Source organism: Strigops habroptila, chromosome 15 (genome assembly GCF_004027225.2).
Source record: "Strigops habroptila isolate Jane chromosome 15, bStrHab1.2.pri, whole genome shotgun sequence".
In the NCBI taxonomy this organism is placed as follows: domain Eukaryota; kingdom Metazoa; phylum Chordata; class Aves; order Psittaciformes; family Psittacidae; genus Strigops; species Strigops habroptila.
Genome location: NC_044291.2, coordinates 2,463,134 through 2,479,872, shown reverse-complemented (window position 1 = coordinate 2,479,872; position 16,739 = coordinate 2,463,134). Strand labels below are relative to the sequence as shown.

Below are 16,739 nucleotides of genomic sequence, written 5' to 3'. Positions count from 1 at the left end.
GCGGAGCAGGCACCGGCTGGGGAAGCGGCCCGTGAGCGGCAGGGAAGGAGGGCGGGCGGGCAGGCGGCTCCGCGGAGCCCGTCAGCCGCCGCGGAGGGGAGCGGGGCCGCGGCTGGGCCCTGCCGGCGGGGGTGGCCTGGGCTCGGCGGGACTCTCTGGTGGTTCCCCCGCAGGAGCGGCGCCATGGCAGCGGACTCGGAGGTGCTGCACTTCCAGTTCGAGCAGCAAGGGGATGCCGTGCTGCAGAAGATGAACCTCCTGCGGCAGCAGAACCTCTTCTGCGACGTCTCCATTTACATCAACGACACGGAGTTCCAGGGGCACAAAGTGATCTTCGCCGCCTGCTCCACCTTCATGCGGGATCAGTTCCTGCTCAATCAGTCCAGGCAGGTGCGGATCACCATCCTGCAGAGCGCCGAGGTGGGCAGAAAGCTCCTGCTCTCTTGTTACACCGGTGCTCTGGAAGTCAAAAAGAAGGAGCTGCTGAAGTACCTCACTGCTGCCAGCTACCTCCAGATGGTTCACATCGTGGAGAAGTGTACTGAAGCTTTGTCGAAATACCTGGAGGTCGACGCTTCCATGGAGAACCAGGCTGCGGAGAGGTGTCATTCCTCAGACGCTGAACTGAGAAATGGGGATGAGGGTTTAGATAAAGACTGTGAAATAATTGAGATCTCTGAAGACAGCCCAGTGAATGTTGAGTACGCTGTGAAGCAGGAGAATGGGGACATCTTGCAGCCCATAGTGCAGAGCGTCGTCTCGGAAGGGAAGGACACAAAACCCTCGGAAATACCAGCAGTTGAGATTGGAATCAAGGATGAAGAAATCTGTATCTTCAGAATGGATTCTATGAGCGTCGCAAATGTAGATAATGATAATTTTCCTCAGCCTTGCACTTCCTCTAAAACAAATTTGTATTTTCCAGAAACCCAGCACTGCTTGATAAATTCTACAGTTGAAAGCAGAAATACAGAAATGTCAGGAAATCACTTTCAGGCTTTAGTCAATGACAATCCAGAAGGAACTTACGGTGGGACGAATGGCTTCCAGAGCGTGGATGATTCCAGCAATTCATGGCGACACCAGTGTCCAAAGTGTCCCAGGGGATTTCTGCACCTTGAGAACTATCTTAGACACCTAAAAATGCACAAACTCTTCTTGTGTTTGCAGTGTGGCAAAACGTTTACACAGAAAAAGAACCTAAACAGACACATCCGGGGGCACATGGGCATCCGCCCCTTCCAGTGCATGGTGTGCTTGAAGACCTTCACAGCCAAAAGTACACTCCAGGATCATCTGAACATACACAGCGGGGACAGGCCCTACAAGTGTCACTGCTGCGACATGGACTTCAAACACAAGTCTGCTCTTAAAAAGCATTTAACTTCTGTTCACGGAAGGAGTAGCAGCGAAAAACCAAACCTGGACACTATTACGACAGTTAAAATAGACTATGATTAAGATATGGATGGGATTGTCCCCAAAAAGCTCCTGCCTAGTGAAATTCTAGGTGGAATTCTCGATACAGATCCCTGGAGAGAAGCACGAACACATGACTGGTAGTCAAAAACATGCCTTGCAAGCAGTGAACTTGCCTGCTGCTTTAAGGTTGCTATTGCTGTACGTGCGAAAAAGGTGTTTACTAGCCAAAAGCAAACTGCAAAATAGGGGAAATTATTTCATGCTTCTATTATTCTGGTTGCATTCTGATTTCCTCCCCCAGTTATTCTTTGCACTCCTCTGTTTCAAGGGCAGGTGCTGCCAATTTTCAAGCTATTACCAATACTGCAGTAAGCTGAACCCTGAGCCATGATGTTTGTGACCTATAATGGCTAAGGAAAGGGGATGTTTGTATTTGTCCAGTTACTTGTTCCCACCAAGCTCATGTATCATTTACAGTGAAATCATCTCCTTCCTTGCCCGAACTTTGCTAGATCCTTCAACAGAAAGAAGGCACATTTTCATACTGAAGTCTGTGATACTTAAGAAAGAACACACAGCAAACAAAGGATAATCAAGCCTTCAAATCGCCTCTTGCAAATGGAGAATGGGTAAAAGAGAAACAGTGTTGACTTGCAGTTCATTTTCAACGGGATAGTCTCAGCAGAAGGATTTGCTTTCCGTTTTATGAATGAGCCCTGAATTTTTCTAAACTGTCTTCCTACCTTCTTTTTTCTGTCATACCCGTGCTTTGCACCTGTATTTGACTAATTCTAGTTAAGTTACTCCTGTTTGTTGTAACATTTGCCTTCATTTTTTTACAAAAGACACATACACTGGTATATAAATTAAGCAGTGTGCTGTTACATAATAGCAATTTCTACATTACTTTTGAAAAACAATCCTGTATATCTCATTAGTAATGGCTTAGACATAGAGGTCTTATAATACTCTAACTCTGTGATACAGTAAAATGGTAACGGTGCGTGTTTGGATAGGTGTGTTTGTATTTTGTCAAAGGTCATTGCTGTTTTATCACCAGCATCCAAAGCCATATAACGCAGAGTTCTTCATCCTGTACCTGTCTTTGACTCGTATATGTTTCTTCCACTTAATGTGATATGAATAAAGAGTCAATTCAGTTAATATGAGATAATGGTACTTACGTTAGATGCTCTCCAACTAAGAAGCGGTAGTTTGTAATCTTGTCTGTATCACGAGGGTACCTGTTCCTTCAAGTGTTCCTTCCAGATTCAGAAGGGTGGTTGTGAAGTTCTTGCTCCGAATACAGAAGTCATAACCCAGCTGTTGGTAAAATCCAAGACAATAGTTTTCAGTGTCAGTTAACAGGTTTTGGTTACTTTCTTCCCCTGTGTCTGTGAGTGCACCAGTTGTTTTGGGGTTTATCAGTTACGTGAGGGGTTCGGTGTGTACCATGCACCTCCTGTTACGATATGTGACAGGCACGCTCAGCTGTGCCAGCCCTTCTGCTGTCTTTATCTCTTGGAAATTCCAGCTGAAGAGTTTTAGAACATGTGTTTCATGAGGGTTTTCTTAAGCATTTCACCTGGTATTATTAACAAAGTACGTATTAGTTGGGCTGCAGCACCATTTGCAGGCCCCAGTTCATAGCAGGCCTTGCTGTGGTAGGCAGCGTGTCTTCCTCAAAAACCAGGTTATCTGAATAGGCAAGTCCTGTGTTCTGAGTGTTAGGCTCCAAAAATTCACAACAGTGTCTGACTCTACAGAGAGAAAATCACCTGTTGCATCCAGCACTTTAAGCAGAAGGCCCAACCTTTCACAATCTCTGCTCTTATTTCATATTAAAAGTTGATCATTTGCTTTACTTCAATGATTTTCAACTATAGGAATTGTCATGACTATTAAAAAGTTTGGGAGTCATTCACAGTGCGAGTGCCTAACGTTTTGCAAACTAAAATGCATTTTGTAGCACTGTCTTCTGTTTGCATTTATGAGTCTGTCACTACTTACAGCCTTTTGACCCTGTGGTTAATATTTCCTTGCCTTTCACAGAATACCATTAATTTTTGGTTCCTAATTGCATAAAAATTAAGTCTGATTTTCAAAGGATGCTAAGACCTGTACTTGCCCTTGCTACATTTACAGATGTTAACTTGGGTATAGCTGCAGGTTTGGATGTAGCTTTTCATTTGTGTCTGCAGACTTAGTTACTTAAAATAAACTCACTCATCCTTGGAAGAGGTCATAAAACAAGGAAAAAGTTAACTTCCCTCCATCCTTTTTACATTGGGCTTCTATTACTGTAGTTCAGTAAATAAACGTATTGTGCATTCATGGGACAGATTTGGTTCAACTGTGCTGAAATCTGTTCAGTTAATACTTATTTTTGGCAGGTGTACGATTATCATTAGTAACAGTTCAAAAGATCACACCTTGGTTTTTGTTTGACTGGTTCTGATAGGCGCACGCACGGGTATTTCCCTGTGTGTCCAAGGGGGAAACAGGCTGATCTTTCGAAGTGCATCTTCTGTGGGAGCAGGAACACGCATTGTTTTGGTCTGCTGTTGTATTGCATGTAAACACGAGAGAGTTGTGTTGTGTGACGGGCCAACAGCATGTTCTGTTCAGTGGCTCGAGCGTCTTGGTAAGCTTTGTGAACAAAACCCGAGTCTGTGCACATGTTCTCATTAAAGGTGTTTCCTCTCTCCTGTCCATACATGTAACCACTCATCCTGTCATAATACAATAAATGAAATACAAACAAGACGCCGTTTCAGAAAGACATATGCTTTCTTCTAATCATAGCTAAATAATTATCTGCATACCTTAGCGTTTGGAATTTTGTTTGCTGTGGCGAGGTGTAAACAAAATACATTGTTCAAGTCACAGTCGTTTAGTAACATGTTTTTCTGTCCTTCAGAAGAGTCAGTCTGACCTATTTCTTCTCACAGAACGCTTGCTCCTCAGCAATCACAACTCTACACCACCTCAGCTCTGGTTCACGACACCGGTTTGATCTTTGTGAGTGAGCAGAGGAACGAGGCGCTTGTTCCTGTGGTAAACCCCAACCCGGGCGCTTTCCCTCATGCTGGCCCTGAGGTGGCCTCACCCCTTGGGCGGCACCAGGACACACGATGTGCGCCAGAGACGCCCTCCAAGCCCCTCATCCCTCTTAGCGCTAATAATAATGAAGTTATTAATTAATATTTAAGATACATGACCGACACCGTCGGTGACACCCGCGCTCTACGCGTCGAAGAGCCGCCGAGGCGCCACCCAGCCGAGGCGCGCCACGAGGGGGCGCCGACGGCGGCGCAGCCCGCCGCTCTGCCACTCTATCTCTATGGTTTCCGTTTCCCCATGGCGGCGGCGCACGTCTGCCGTCGCGTCTATGCAGGCGTCTCTATGGTTAGCTCCCCCCCTACACACACCCGCCTCCCACAATGCGCCGCGGCGGTCACGCGCGGGGCGGCGGCGGCGGCGGGCGCGGCGCGGCCGTTGCGCTCGCTGGGTCTCGCGAGAGGGGGCGTGGCGGCGCTCCCGGCTGTCAGCGCGATGAGGCGGCGCCGCCGAGGCCCCCGCCGCTGCCCCCGCCGCGCCGCGCCGCGCTGCCCGCCCCATGGCGTGTGAGAGGCCGGGGCCGCCGCCTGCTCCCGGCCCCGCCGCCCGCGCCTCGCAGGTAGGAGCGGGCTGGGCGTGGGGCGGCCGGCGCGGGGGACGCGGTGACCCGGCGGGGCCCCGCCCGCACACCCCCCACCACCCCCCCCGCTTCCCTCCCTCTGTCCCTTCCTCCTCCTTCTTCCCTCCGCCTCCCGGTGCCCTGCGGGGTCCCGGCGCTGCGGAATCCGGGCGGGGAGCGGGGCCGGGCCTCGCCCGCCGAGCGCGGCCTGTCAGCGCCGCCGCCCCGCCGGGTGCCGGCCGCCGCTGCGGCGCGGGGGAGGGGGCTGCCGGCTGGTTCCCCCCCCGCCCCTCCGCCGCCGCTAGGCCGCTGGGCCCGCCGGGGGCGCGGGGCAGCCATTTGGCGGCGGCTCCGAGATGACGGCGGGCGCCGGGGCCGGGCGCAGGTGCGCGGCCGGCGGCTGCTGACAGCGGCCTGGCGGAGGGGGGCGAGGGGAGCGGCCGCGCCGGGACCGGCGGGCGTGAGGCCGGGAGGCTCCCGGTTACGGCGCCGGCAGCACCAGGCGGCCTGTTCCGTGGTGTCCTCCGGAGAGCTGCACCGGCGTCCCCAGCGGTCCTGCTCAGGTGGAGCTCTGCTTCAGGGTAATGGTGGAGGAGAGTCATGGTGGAAAACGGGCCTTAGGACTGCACCCGTCATGTCACGTTTAAAGTGTCTTAGAAACCCAAAACAACTGAGCAGTAGAAGCGTGTCTTGGCTCTGCTGGGCCGCTGAGGGCTTTAAGTTAAGCGCAGAAGTCAGCACAAAGCGTAAGAGAGGGCAGTAGTGTGGCTGGAGAGTGATGAGCTCTCAGTTACAGTCAGGGCTCAGATTGGGGTGACATGGATCTTCAGTGAGATAAAATAATGACAAAGTTTAAGCTGTCAACCTGGAAAATTTCCGAGTTAGGTCTGTTTTGCTTTAAGTGCAAACTTAGGGGTTTGTCTGGGTTAAATTGTAGTTCCTGTAGCTACTCCTGTGATCGTTCTTTCATGCCCATTACAGCTATATCAGAACGTTGAAGCAAAAATTAAAACCAGCCCTTTAGATTACAAGCGTGAAAATGTGTAATTGGGGCAGAAAAGATCTTCTTGTTTTAAATGAGAGCCAACAAGTACAACTGTGGACCTTCTGAGTCAAAATACTGTTATTTGACCTTTGCTCTGTGTTAAACATCTGTGGAAATTCTAGAAATTGGAGCTCTGTTGCTTGTATAAATATTATTCCATGAAACACTGAATTGTTAATTTTTGTAATCAATCACTTCCCAAGACCTGCGTGCCTTTCTAATGAGCTTCTTGTTTCTGCAGTGTAAGCAAAGCTTTCCACAAGAACACGTTTCTTATTAACTCCTGGTTTTGTCTTGTTTGAGGTCATGGCCGTTTCTCTCCAAAATATTAAATTCCCACAGTTCTAATGTCAGTGCTTGAGATAACTTGAAATTAAGCCCTAGTCTTGAGTATCGATCTCTTTCATTTAAAGCTTTGTTGATTTACAGGGGATAGACTATTTACATCATCCAGAGGGTAATGGCTATCAGCATTTGTCTTGTTAGGTGTACGTTACATTAGGTTTGGTCAGGTTTTGCTTAGCTCTTAATGGGATGAACAGAAGTGGTCTCACTGACTGGACAATCCTAACGAAAGGAAAAATCTATATCTGTAGGCATGTTAAAATATTCTGTACAAACTTTAAGAAGGCTTTCTGACTCCTATGGCACCTTCTGTTTTCTTGGTTGTGTCTCAGAATAGAATTAGTATTTAATTAAAATGATTTGGGAAATGTTAGAGTACGGAATATCTCCTTTGCAAAACACATAGTTTAAAAAAGAAAAACTTCATTGGGAACTAAGCCATAAGTGAGTTATTCAGAGAATAACTCTGAAAATATTAATGGAGAGTAAGGAATCCTTCACTGATCTCCCCTTGAAGTAATTGTGTCAAAACAGATCTGCTTAGAGAATTATTCCCTTTCTCTGCCTTCAGCTTAAGTTCAACTGATTTTTTTTGGTGGCAAAGGAAATGTTTCGTTTATTTGCCCTTCAGTTAGTCCTGAAAAGTCAATACTGTTACAGGAGCTGAACTGGTATCAGGCTTGTGGCAAGGACAAACTCTCCTTTCAGTGACACCTACGAAACACAAAAAAAACCCACAGTGGCATTACATAAGTATACAGGAAACTTAAAATCCAGTAACAGATTCCTGCTGGCAACACTTGAACAGGAAAGAGCAGGTGTGAGCTGCTGAGGATACACTGACTCTAGTGTTGACCTGGGGGGGATTTACCTCTGAACCCAGTGAACTTGGGTGGTCACTGTGCAGCCATGAACTTCAATTTGTGTTAGGGAGCTGTGCCTCCATTCATAAGGATTTGTTCTTCAGCCGCATGTTCTAAGGAGGCAGAGAGGATCCAGGCTGTAACTTTTTAAGAAGATAGTAAAGTGAAGCGTCCTGTTTTGACAAAACATAGTCTGGACAGACGCATGTATTTAGGACACGAGGAAATGGAATGAAGCTGCCTCAGGGGAAGTTCAGACTGGACATTAGGAAAAGGCTCTTCACTGGGAGTGTGGTTGGTCTCCGAACAGGCTCACCAGGAAAGTGATCACGGCACCAAGCCTGTCGGGGTTCAAGGAATGTCTGGACGATGCTCTTGGCCATATGGTTTAGTTTTAGGTAGTCCTGCAAGAAGCAGGGAGTTGGACTCAATGATCCTTACGGGTCCCTTCCAACTTGAGATATTCTATGTTTCTAGTATGTCACCAAGATTTCTTGATGATAACTTTTCTGTAATTTGAACTGAAATTGTAGATAACTCCCAATAGTATTAATGTTTAGTGAAAATACCACATTGAAATACTGTCTTTAATGGTCATGAAAGACTCTATATATAGAATTTGCATGTGATATAAAGAGATTTACATGTGACAGATATTATGGAATGTAGAAATAAGCAAGTCTGCTCTGTAAAGAGGATTTATTTTCATTTCAAGCCATCATAGGTGAATGATGCAAAGCTATTATGGGGTGGCCCTTTTCTAAGCTTCTAATGAAGCTAGTTTTTTAGATTTGTGAATGGTGGCTGTTGAAGAGAAATGAGTAAAAGATTTACCCTTTCAGAGAGTAATACTGATAATTTGGTTACATGGACACTAAGTCTTTGACCCAGTCAGCGTGTTTTCAGAACTACATAGCTTAGGAAGGAAGGTTTGAAACAGCTACCTCCTTGTAGTGCAAACAAACGATTAATCTGCATAAATGGAAAATTGTAATGGAGATCACTTAAAAAAAAAAGGAAAGAAAATATCATGATCTCTGCAGTCAATATTAAGAGCAAGTCAATATCAAGGACTCTTTAATGACTAAAAGTCAGTTGGATTCTAAGATGTAGGTGTAAATCCACAGTGAGATTGTACTTGGACTACCTTAATTTGTGAAAATTACATATAATTTCACAAGTTTTTCAAGATTTTCCTTCATGTGTAGAGTTTCCTTTGTTCAGCAGTGACAGAATTATTCCATGTCACGCTCTCGTACAAGCTCTGCTTATTAGAGTTCCCTTTGCCTGTGTCCCACAAGGGACCTGATCGAGTAGGCCTGAGTAGACCTGAGGGGGAGCTGCAAGACGGCTGCTCCTGTTCAGGCATGGCTGCTGGTGGTACTGCTGCTTCTCTTTTTGCCTAGGCTATGGGGGAAGTGTGTTCAAGCCTTCAACCCTTGAAAAGAGGTGAAACTTGTGTGTATAATGTTTTAGTACATGTCCTGACTCCAGGCAATGCGGAGCTTTGAAGGGGATCAATCCCTGCCTTGTGTTGAACCTGTTTCCCTTTGAAGAAAAGAGTTTTCCTAGGCTGAAAGCCCCATGCTCACCATGTTGCGTAGGAACTGGGGCATGTAGCTGGTGAGGAGGTACCCGAATGTTTTGTTCCTTGCTCAAAGAACTGTACCTAGGTTTGATCCAATGACTGATTAATAAAAATGCACAAATGATCTTCAAAAATGAAGCAAAATCCAAGTCATCTGCTTGGGTAGCTGAAGATGAGGCTGCAGTTGTCTTTGGATATTCAGTCCTTTTATGTGTGAGGAATAGCTTCACAGGGAGAGACTGAAATTGCCCCATCTCTAAACGTGTGTTTGGATGCTTCTCTGTAAGATGAAAACATGGGTGAAAAGTATTGAACAGTAATTGAATTTATATATCTTAGTGTGGGTGAGAAATGTAGTCGTGAATGAAGATGTAAGGCAACACCAGCATCACTAAAAAAAAACCCCTTTCTCTATTTTGGTGTAAAGTTGTTGAACTTCTGAGGTTGGTAACTTCTGGTGTGGAGATCTCCTTCTGGTGTTAGGCCTCTAAGCCCTGCATAAAAGGAAACTTTAAGATAAAGCATTGTCATGAGTTGCTAATTAGCCAGTGCAGGTAATGTGCAGCCCAACGTGCTGGCTCAGCCTCCTGCCATGAGGTTCTGAAACCTCTCCTTGCCTTGCTTAACGAATTGGTACCAAATTCAGGAGGCCAAGAGCCAGACGTGCGACACTGCTCTTCACAGATCAAGCCCTCTGTCTTTAAAGGTTTGTTGGAATTCCTGCAGATTTGTGTCATGTCTTTCCCTTCCAAATAGCCCTTTATTACATCTGAACAAAATGTGATATTTGTTGGCTGGTGCTGTGTGCTGATAGATCAGAGAAGCAGACAGACAGTAACTGCTGAGCCTGGTGCTGTAGCCTTTCCTGAGAAGTGTGAATTGGAAGATTTTCCAGATACCAATTTTCCTGGAATGTATACGCATTTCAGACAGGATGCAACTCGGTCACGTCTGCTCCAAAGTGGTCCAGGGGTCCCGAGGTTCGTGTGGGAGAGGAACAGACTAATAGAACAGCATCGTCACCTAAGCTTGGTTTCTTCAGGAAATCAGGATTAAACAATATTTATCGTGTCCAAAGGTTGCTGAGTAACTACAATGGCTTTAGTTAGTTGTAGAGAATGTCATGGGATTAGGTAGCTAAAAGTTAATGTAAAATAAGAACATCTAAATCTTACAACTTCCATCAGTTGTAAACGGTGCAGCTGTTTGAAGGAGGTTTGGGGGCTTCACCTTTCCCCCCTTCCACCCCACGTTCCAGTTTAATCAACTATTCTGGACTAAAATTACAAGAAAATCAGTCATTTGTCATTGTTACCCCACTCCATTGCAGCCACCCCTGCAGTGGGAATACAGTGTTGCTGTGTTAGAAACAGAAAATTACTCAACTGCAGTAGTTTTTATTTATTATGTAATCTCTGAACTTAGGCTTGTGCATTTTTCAGTTTGTCATCTGAAGTATTGCTTCTAAATGTAATACTGTAAAATTTATTGTAAGTATACTATGTAGAGAGCTTTTAAGTAAAAATCACCATTACCTTGTATGTTTGGGCAGTTTCTGTATCAGCCATTTCCTTGGGTTTTGGGGTTTTTTTCAGGGTGCTTCTACAAACCCAAAATGATTTCAAGTTTACCTTCATTATTATGCTCTCTCCTCCTTGTGTTTGCTCAGTTTAGAGCACTGGAGCGATTTGTTCGAGAGGACATCCCTGAAATATTCTGCTTCTGATGAGGAGTAAGAATCTGCTAAACATTGGGCTTATGCTTTCTGTAGAGGTTGACATGATAATTAGGAGATGTGAGGTTGTTTCTTTACACACTGGAGCACAGGAGTGGCAGGAGAGCTGGCATGCTTTAAAAGAGTATGGAGCCTTCCTCTGCGTATGGCTGCTGGAAGTTTTAGGAGTTGAGAGCTCTCCCCAGCTGTTTGCTGATTTAATTAGATTTCTTCCTGTCAAGAAATCTGAAGGACAACACATGCTTAGTGGAATCTGTCATTTATGATGATGAAATATCCAGAGATAGATCTTTAAAAATCAGTGGTGCACACTTGAAGAATCTGTTGTATTAGTTTCTATGCTGGTCAGGAAAACAAACAACTCTATTTTAAAAGCTTGTCAGTAGAGAGGTGGCTGTTTCTTGTGAGTATCTGTGGAAACTGAATGTGGGGACTGTCTCAGAGCAGAGATTCCTGCATTGGAGATAATTACTGAGCAGTGTGGAAATAGAGACTGGTTTTTAGCTTGTTAGTGACGTGCCAGCAACTGAGCTGTTGTGGACTGGCCTTTCCTTCAACTTTTCCCTGTGTGAGTCATGGCAGTAGCACACTTCCTGAGTTGTCCAGTTTGTGCTGTTACCTGTGTGGTGCAGCCAGGTGAAAAGACACCGGTGTGGTTCCTGGGTCAGCAGTAGTATTGGCGTTAGTAGCTTGATGCTGGCAAAAAGCCTTAAGGGAAGTGTTTGCTGCAAGTTCATGCTACAGTTCTGTGCCTGTCTTGTCCTGCTGTTCTGGTAGGGAAGCTGAAGTAGATGAGCTAAAGGAAATGGTGGGATTCTTTATAGAGGAATTAAAATCTTTCTAGGCATGTTGACTCATTGTTTGGTTTCGCTATTATTTGTTTTGCTTGTGAATTTCCTTCCTTACAAGACACATGTTGTAATAGATTAAAGAGGGCTGCAATTTTTTCTTCCCTGCAAGAGCTTTGATTGTGCTTTCCTAGAAGTTGGGTGAAAATCAATTTTGTCTAATGGATGTGAATATTCTGGCTTATGTTGAAAGTGTTACCTCAGCAGTTTGGTTTGGAAGGGATGGGTTCAACTTCCAGTTCGTTGTGTTTTACACTTACTATGGGAATTCATTTTGGAGGGAAAAATCACTGCATAGTATTGAAAAGCTCACTGAGATAAGGACATATTGTACAAGTATCCTGTTACTTAAAGGGCACTGAATGTTCATAGTACTAAATAGAATTTCTAAACAGATGGTTATAATTAACATAAAATACATTCTCAGATAGAGTCTATTTGGTGTTCTCATAATGATTTCAATGGTCCGATACTTTAGCATTCATTAAACCATAGCACAGCCAACAATGGAATTGCAGCAGAGAGTTACTGGATTCAAACTGCAGGAGAGAGCTCAGCTTCCTCAAAGCAATTACCTTTTTGCCACCATTGGAGGGAAAAAAAAAAATAGGATGTTAAGCATGTAATTATAGCATTTGTGTGTTTGCACTTCTAACAAGCTGCTAGGAGAAGCTTGTTCATAGCCTTGAAGTGAACTAACTGGTCTCTAGGTTGCACAGAAAGTCAACATCATTGCACATTGCAGCGAAGGGTGGGGCTGCTCGGCTCTTAGATGGAGCTGTGGATTTCAATCTGCATGATGTGAACGGTTTCGATGAACTACTTAGTCCTGTTATCTCTTCCAAGAACTTCAGTTATATAAGGTGGGCTGTCCTTCAGAACGATTTCTATAAATCCATATTTTCTTTGGAACACATTTATGTGAACAGTTTTCAAGGTACTATTGCACAGTGTGAGATGTTTCAAGACTTAATAGCAAGCCAAGTGAAGTTATTGCTTTATCATTAAGTTTTGTCCTAAATACCTGGAATTTCAACACATCAGAGATTTTCTTGCTGTGAGTTTGTGAAAGTGCAGTTGCGTTCCTGTGTAAGGTAGAGATGTGAAAACAAAATTGGACACAGCAATCTCTGCCCTTGAGCGCTTCAATGGGTTCTCGGGAGAAAAGGGGAAGTAACACAAGAGAATCATAAAACTGAAACCTAATCTCTCATTCTTTTAGTGTTTTTCTTATGGTTCTTTTGTGAATCGATTTGTCTTTGACAGAGAAAATGTCTTAAAAAAAGGTAAAGCTGTGTTCAGTTTGATGTGTCTGATGAAGTCAGACGAAGATCTGCAGAAGGAAGGCATTGCTCCATTCCAAATGGAAATAACATTTTAACTACCCCTCCCAAAACCATAAACAAATTCTGTGTCTTCTCCCCAGGCCAGGCCCATTCTACAACCAGGGAGTGCTGTCAGGGTTTTGAAAACTCAAAGTCAGATGAGATAGTGTGAGATGGTTACTGTGATTCATGCTTTTATGTGTTCTGTGCCAATAAATGTCTTCCTCTTCCTGCACTAAAGGTGTATTTAATCCTGTGAGAAGAACTTTAATGCCATTTTTGTGAATAGGTTCAACTTGTAGTCTGCATCAATTCAGTTCATGAGCCTTTTTTGGTACAATTATTAAACTAACATGAAGTTGGGGGTTTTGATTACTTCAATATAAGGTTTTGGGTTTCTTCTGTAAAATACTGAAATGGTGGTTTGTTTATTTTTTAATGAAAAAATCATTCTAAATTACCAGAAACCATCTTTTAAATACTCTGTTATTCACTTACAGCTGCCAAAACATAGTACAGAGAAATAATGGTCTGCTAGCCTGCTAAACAAGCGTCCAGCTTCCACAATGCCTGTGCAGGCAGCTCAGTGGACAGAATTTCTGTCCTGCCCAATCTGCTACAACGAGTTTGATGAGAATGTGCACAAACCCATCAGCTTAGGTTGCTCTCACACTGTCTGTAAGACCTGCCTGAACAAGCTTCATCGCAAGGCATGTCCTTTCGACCAGACTGCCATCAATACGGACATCGATGTTCTTCCTGTAAACTTCGCACTCCTCCAGCTAGTTGGAGCCCAGGTATGATTTAAGCAGCTCTTTGGTTTGCCACTTTGTGTTATTACCATTTACATGCCAGTTGCAATAGGGATCCTAATCTTATTCCCTCGTTTTAGTCTAAAAAAAAATTGGTAAGACACTAGCTTTGTGATATTTAGAAGTCCTCTAAGAGCAATCACACCATTTTCAGGACCATCCTTGTAAAATGTAACCATATTCTAGTTGTAAGCTGAATTCTGGTTTAAAAAGGCTCTTGAACTGTGACTGGAGAAAAATACCCATTAGGAAATGGACAGTTACCTGTCATGACTGTCATTAGAAAAGTGCATCTGCAGATTGCACTGGTTCATTGTATGCTTGCAAGGAAGGAGTCTGGTTGGTGCATGTCCTGTGTTCAAAAGTAGCTCGCTCTTTAACCAGCTTTCAGAAGTGTGCTTTGTTTTATTTTGCTTTTTGAAGTATGCATGATGATGGGTTTCCAGTTGTGTTTTCAGACACTGGCTAATCAGGCCAGGAACGTTCCCTGCGCTGTCTTATAACAGTGGCAAAACAGCGATTATATAATCAGTACTGTGCCTTACAGAGACTAAATAAGTCTGTTCACCTTCTGCTGGTTCACATGCTTTAAGATATTATTCTTGCTGTAACATCTGGGCATTTTAAGTAGCATAAGAAACAGTAAGAAGATACTTTTTACATTGCTTTTTAATGGCTTATCACATGCCTCGACACAGCTATTGGTAATAACACTATATCAAAGTGGTTTTGTTTCTCAAGTTCACATGTTCCTTTCATTTTTTTCATTTCTAACTTTGTGTCAGATCACAGCCTTGATCTTAGAACATTTCTTTTCCTTGTCTTCTAACTGCTTGCACTGTCTTCCAAACAATGTTTTGTGACTTATACTCCCTCTGTTTTTGCTGTCTGACCTTGTTACTCTGGGTTTTTTCCAGCAAATTAAGTTTGCTAGTTCTCCTTGAAGATTTCATCATGCCCAAATTATGCTTAAATTATTCTTTAACTTTGCTTTTCATTTATTTTTTCATATTACTTTCTTGCCACTTAATTTTGTCTTGTAACCTCCCTTCTGTCTCTGTAGTAAATCACACTGATCTTCCTCTCAAATCTCATGTTCTTCATTCATCTTTTAAGTACCCTCTAATTAGACCTTGGTTATTGTTTTCTATCCTACTTATGTTCTTAATGTGTTGAGTACTAATAAAAATAACCTTTCATCACCCCAACCCTCATCTCGATCCCTTTTTGTTATTCTTTACTACATTCTACATACCTTGGGTGGGTCCCATCTCCCACTTCCCTAAAAAGCAGTGTAAATCTGCAGTGTTACGTATTAATAGTAGTGATGTTGGTACTGACAAAGGTGTATCGGGTAGCCTGGTATGTATAATTCTTCTCCTCTCTCCTCCCCCTTGCATTTTCTTAGGTACCTGATCATCAGACAGTAAAGTTGAGTAATGTAGGAGAGAACAAACATTATGAAGTAGCAAAGAAATGTGTTGAGGATTTGGCACTCTACTTAAAGCCATTAAGTGGAGGGAAAGGTGAGTCTCTGCTGAACGGTGGAATTTTGATGAATCTTACTTTGAACAGCACTGTTTTCAGCACTGATTTTAGATATCAATGGGATAATCATCTCTTTTTTGTGATAAAGTTTCCCATATGTCTTTAAAAGCTTGTTCACACTTGCGACACTTCATTTTTTTTAAATTCATTTTAAGTTCATAAGATGTTCTTTTTTTTATTTAATAATATTACTACTTTGAGGCTAACTTTGTACTAAAGCTGAACTTTCCTCAAAGGATGGGCTTCTTGTCAATGCAAGACTTTACAATTCTTTTTGATAACAAGAGTTGCTGAAGAGAAGGGAAGATACCTCTGATTAGTGTCCAAGGCCTAAAGAAAGACACATATTACTACATGTTTTTTGTCTTACATAGATAAATTCATCTGGATAAAAGCAATAGTTTGCCTTTTCTCTCTTCCTTTGAAGGTGTTGCGAGCTTGAATCAGAGTGCACTGAGCCGTCCAATGCAAAGGAAGCTTGTGACGCTGGTGAATTGTCAGCTGGTGGAGGAAGAGGGTCGGGTCAGAGCTATGAGGGCAGCTCGATCTCTGGGAGAGAGAACTGTCACAGAACTGATCTTGCAGCACCAAAATCCTCAGCAGCTTTCTGCCAATCTTTGGGCTGCTGTCAGGGCACGAGGATGCCAGTTTCTAGGACCAGGTAACGCACCTGTAGGGGCTGCAACAGAGTATATTTAGCTGTACCTTGTCATAACAAGGTTGCAGCATACTTTAAAGTATATAATGATCGTGGTTATATCTTTGATAGAAACAGCAAATTCTTTGAGTGCTGCTGAAACAGGCACAAAATGAGAAGGACATGGTTAAACTGAAATTAGTCCTTTTTTTCTTCCAGTAACTGATGCTAGCATTCCTGTACACTGTCCCCGTATTTATTTTATACAGTTTCATGGTGTAGCATTGATAAGATGCTACAAAATTACAAAGGCTGCACGATTGCATGGTGGAGGAAAGTGTAAAACCTGCCTTACTGATGGGTTCATTACTGAAAATTAGTCATAGCTCTTTGTTTGCTGTGCTTCAAGTGCTTCTAAATACTACTTCTAAATCAGCAAACTTCTTAAAATGTTTACAAAGCTTTTTTCTTATGATTAGGGAAATAAAAAGTAATAAGGAATTATGTTTGAGATGATTCAGATGCTCCTACTTATCATGTTAATGTATGATAGTCTTGCTGTTTTCTGGCAATATGTTTCATCTTTTATTTTTGTGTGGTAAAGCTATGCAAGAGGAGGCACTGAAACTTGTATTACTGGCACTGGAAGATGGCTCTGCACTCTCAAGAAAAGTTTTGGTACTTTTTGTCGTGCAAAGGCTAGAACCAAGATTCCCTCAGGCCTCTAAAACGAGCATTGGTCATGTTGTGCAGCTACTGTATAGAGCATCTTGCTTTAAGGTAAAATACCAATGTTTGAAGTTTGTTACTGTGAATTAGTGAAGTTCCAGAGAACCTGACCTAGGATTAGTATCTTTCACCTGTGAAATGTTACATAAATTCAGTTTCTACA

The 16,739-nt window shown here is 43.5% G+C and overlaps 2 protein-coding genes across 9 annotated transcripts in view; both read left to right on the top strand.

The window, feature by feature from the left end:
- Positions 1 to 46: 46 nt before the first annotated feature.
- Positions 47 to 4,188, top strand: ZBTB6 (zinc finger and BTB domain containing 6). The gene has a single exon (XM_030507543.1). The coding sequence runs from the start codon at positions 184 to 186 to the stop codon at positions 1,459 to 1,461; it is 1,278 nt and encodes a 425-aa protein (XP_030363403.1). The 5' UTR covers positions 47 to 183; the 3' UTR covers positions 1,462 to 4,188.
- A 684-nt stretch (positions 4,189 to 4,872) lies between these two features.
- RC3H2 (ring finger and CCCH-type domains 2) overlaps positions 4,873 to 16,739 on the top strand; it is a 34,462-nt gene continuing 22,595 nt past the window's right edge. For 4 of the 8 annotated variants that reach the window (XR_003994544.1, XM_030507524.1, XM_030507523.1 and 1 more), the window contains exons 1-4: positions 13,351 to 13,647; positions 15,071 to 15,188; positions 15,638 to 15,871; positions 16,452 to 16,627. Coding sequence is in view for 7 of the 8 variants with exons in the window: in XM_030507524.1 (XP_030363384.1) it covers positions 13,417 to 13,647; positions 15,071 to 15,188; positions 15,638 to 15,871; positions 16,452 to 16,627 (759 nt within the window). In the remaining variant the exon portion in view is untranslated. Of the gene's footprint in view, positions 5,102 to 5,573; positions 5,665 to 12,845; positions 13,648 to 15,070; positions 15,189 to 15,637; positions 15,872 to 16,451; positions 16,628 to 16,739 lie in introns of those variants that run through there. The other 4 variants (XM_030507527.1, XM_030507520.1, XM_030507522.1 and 1 more) reach the window with 3 other exon arrangements.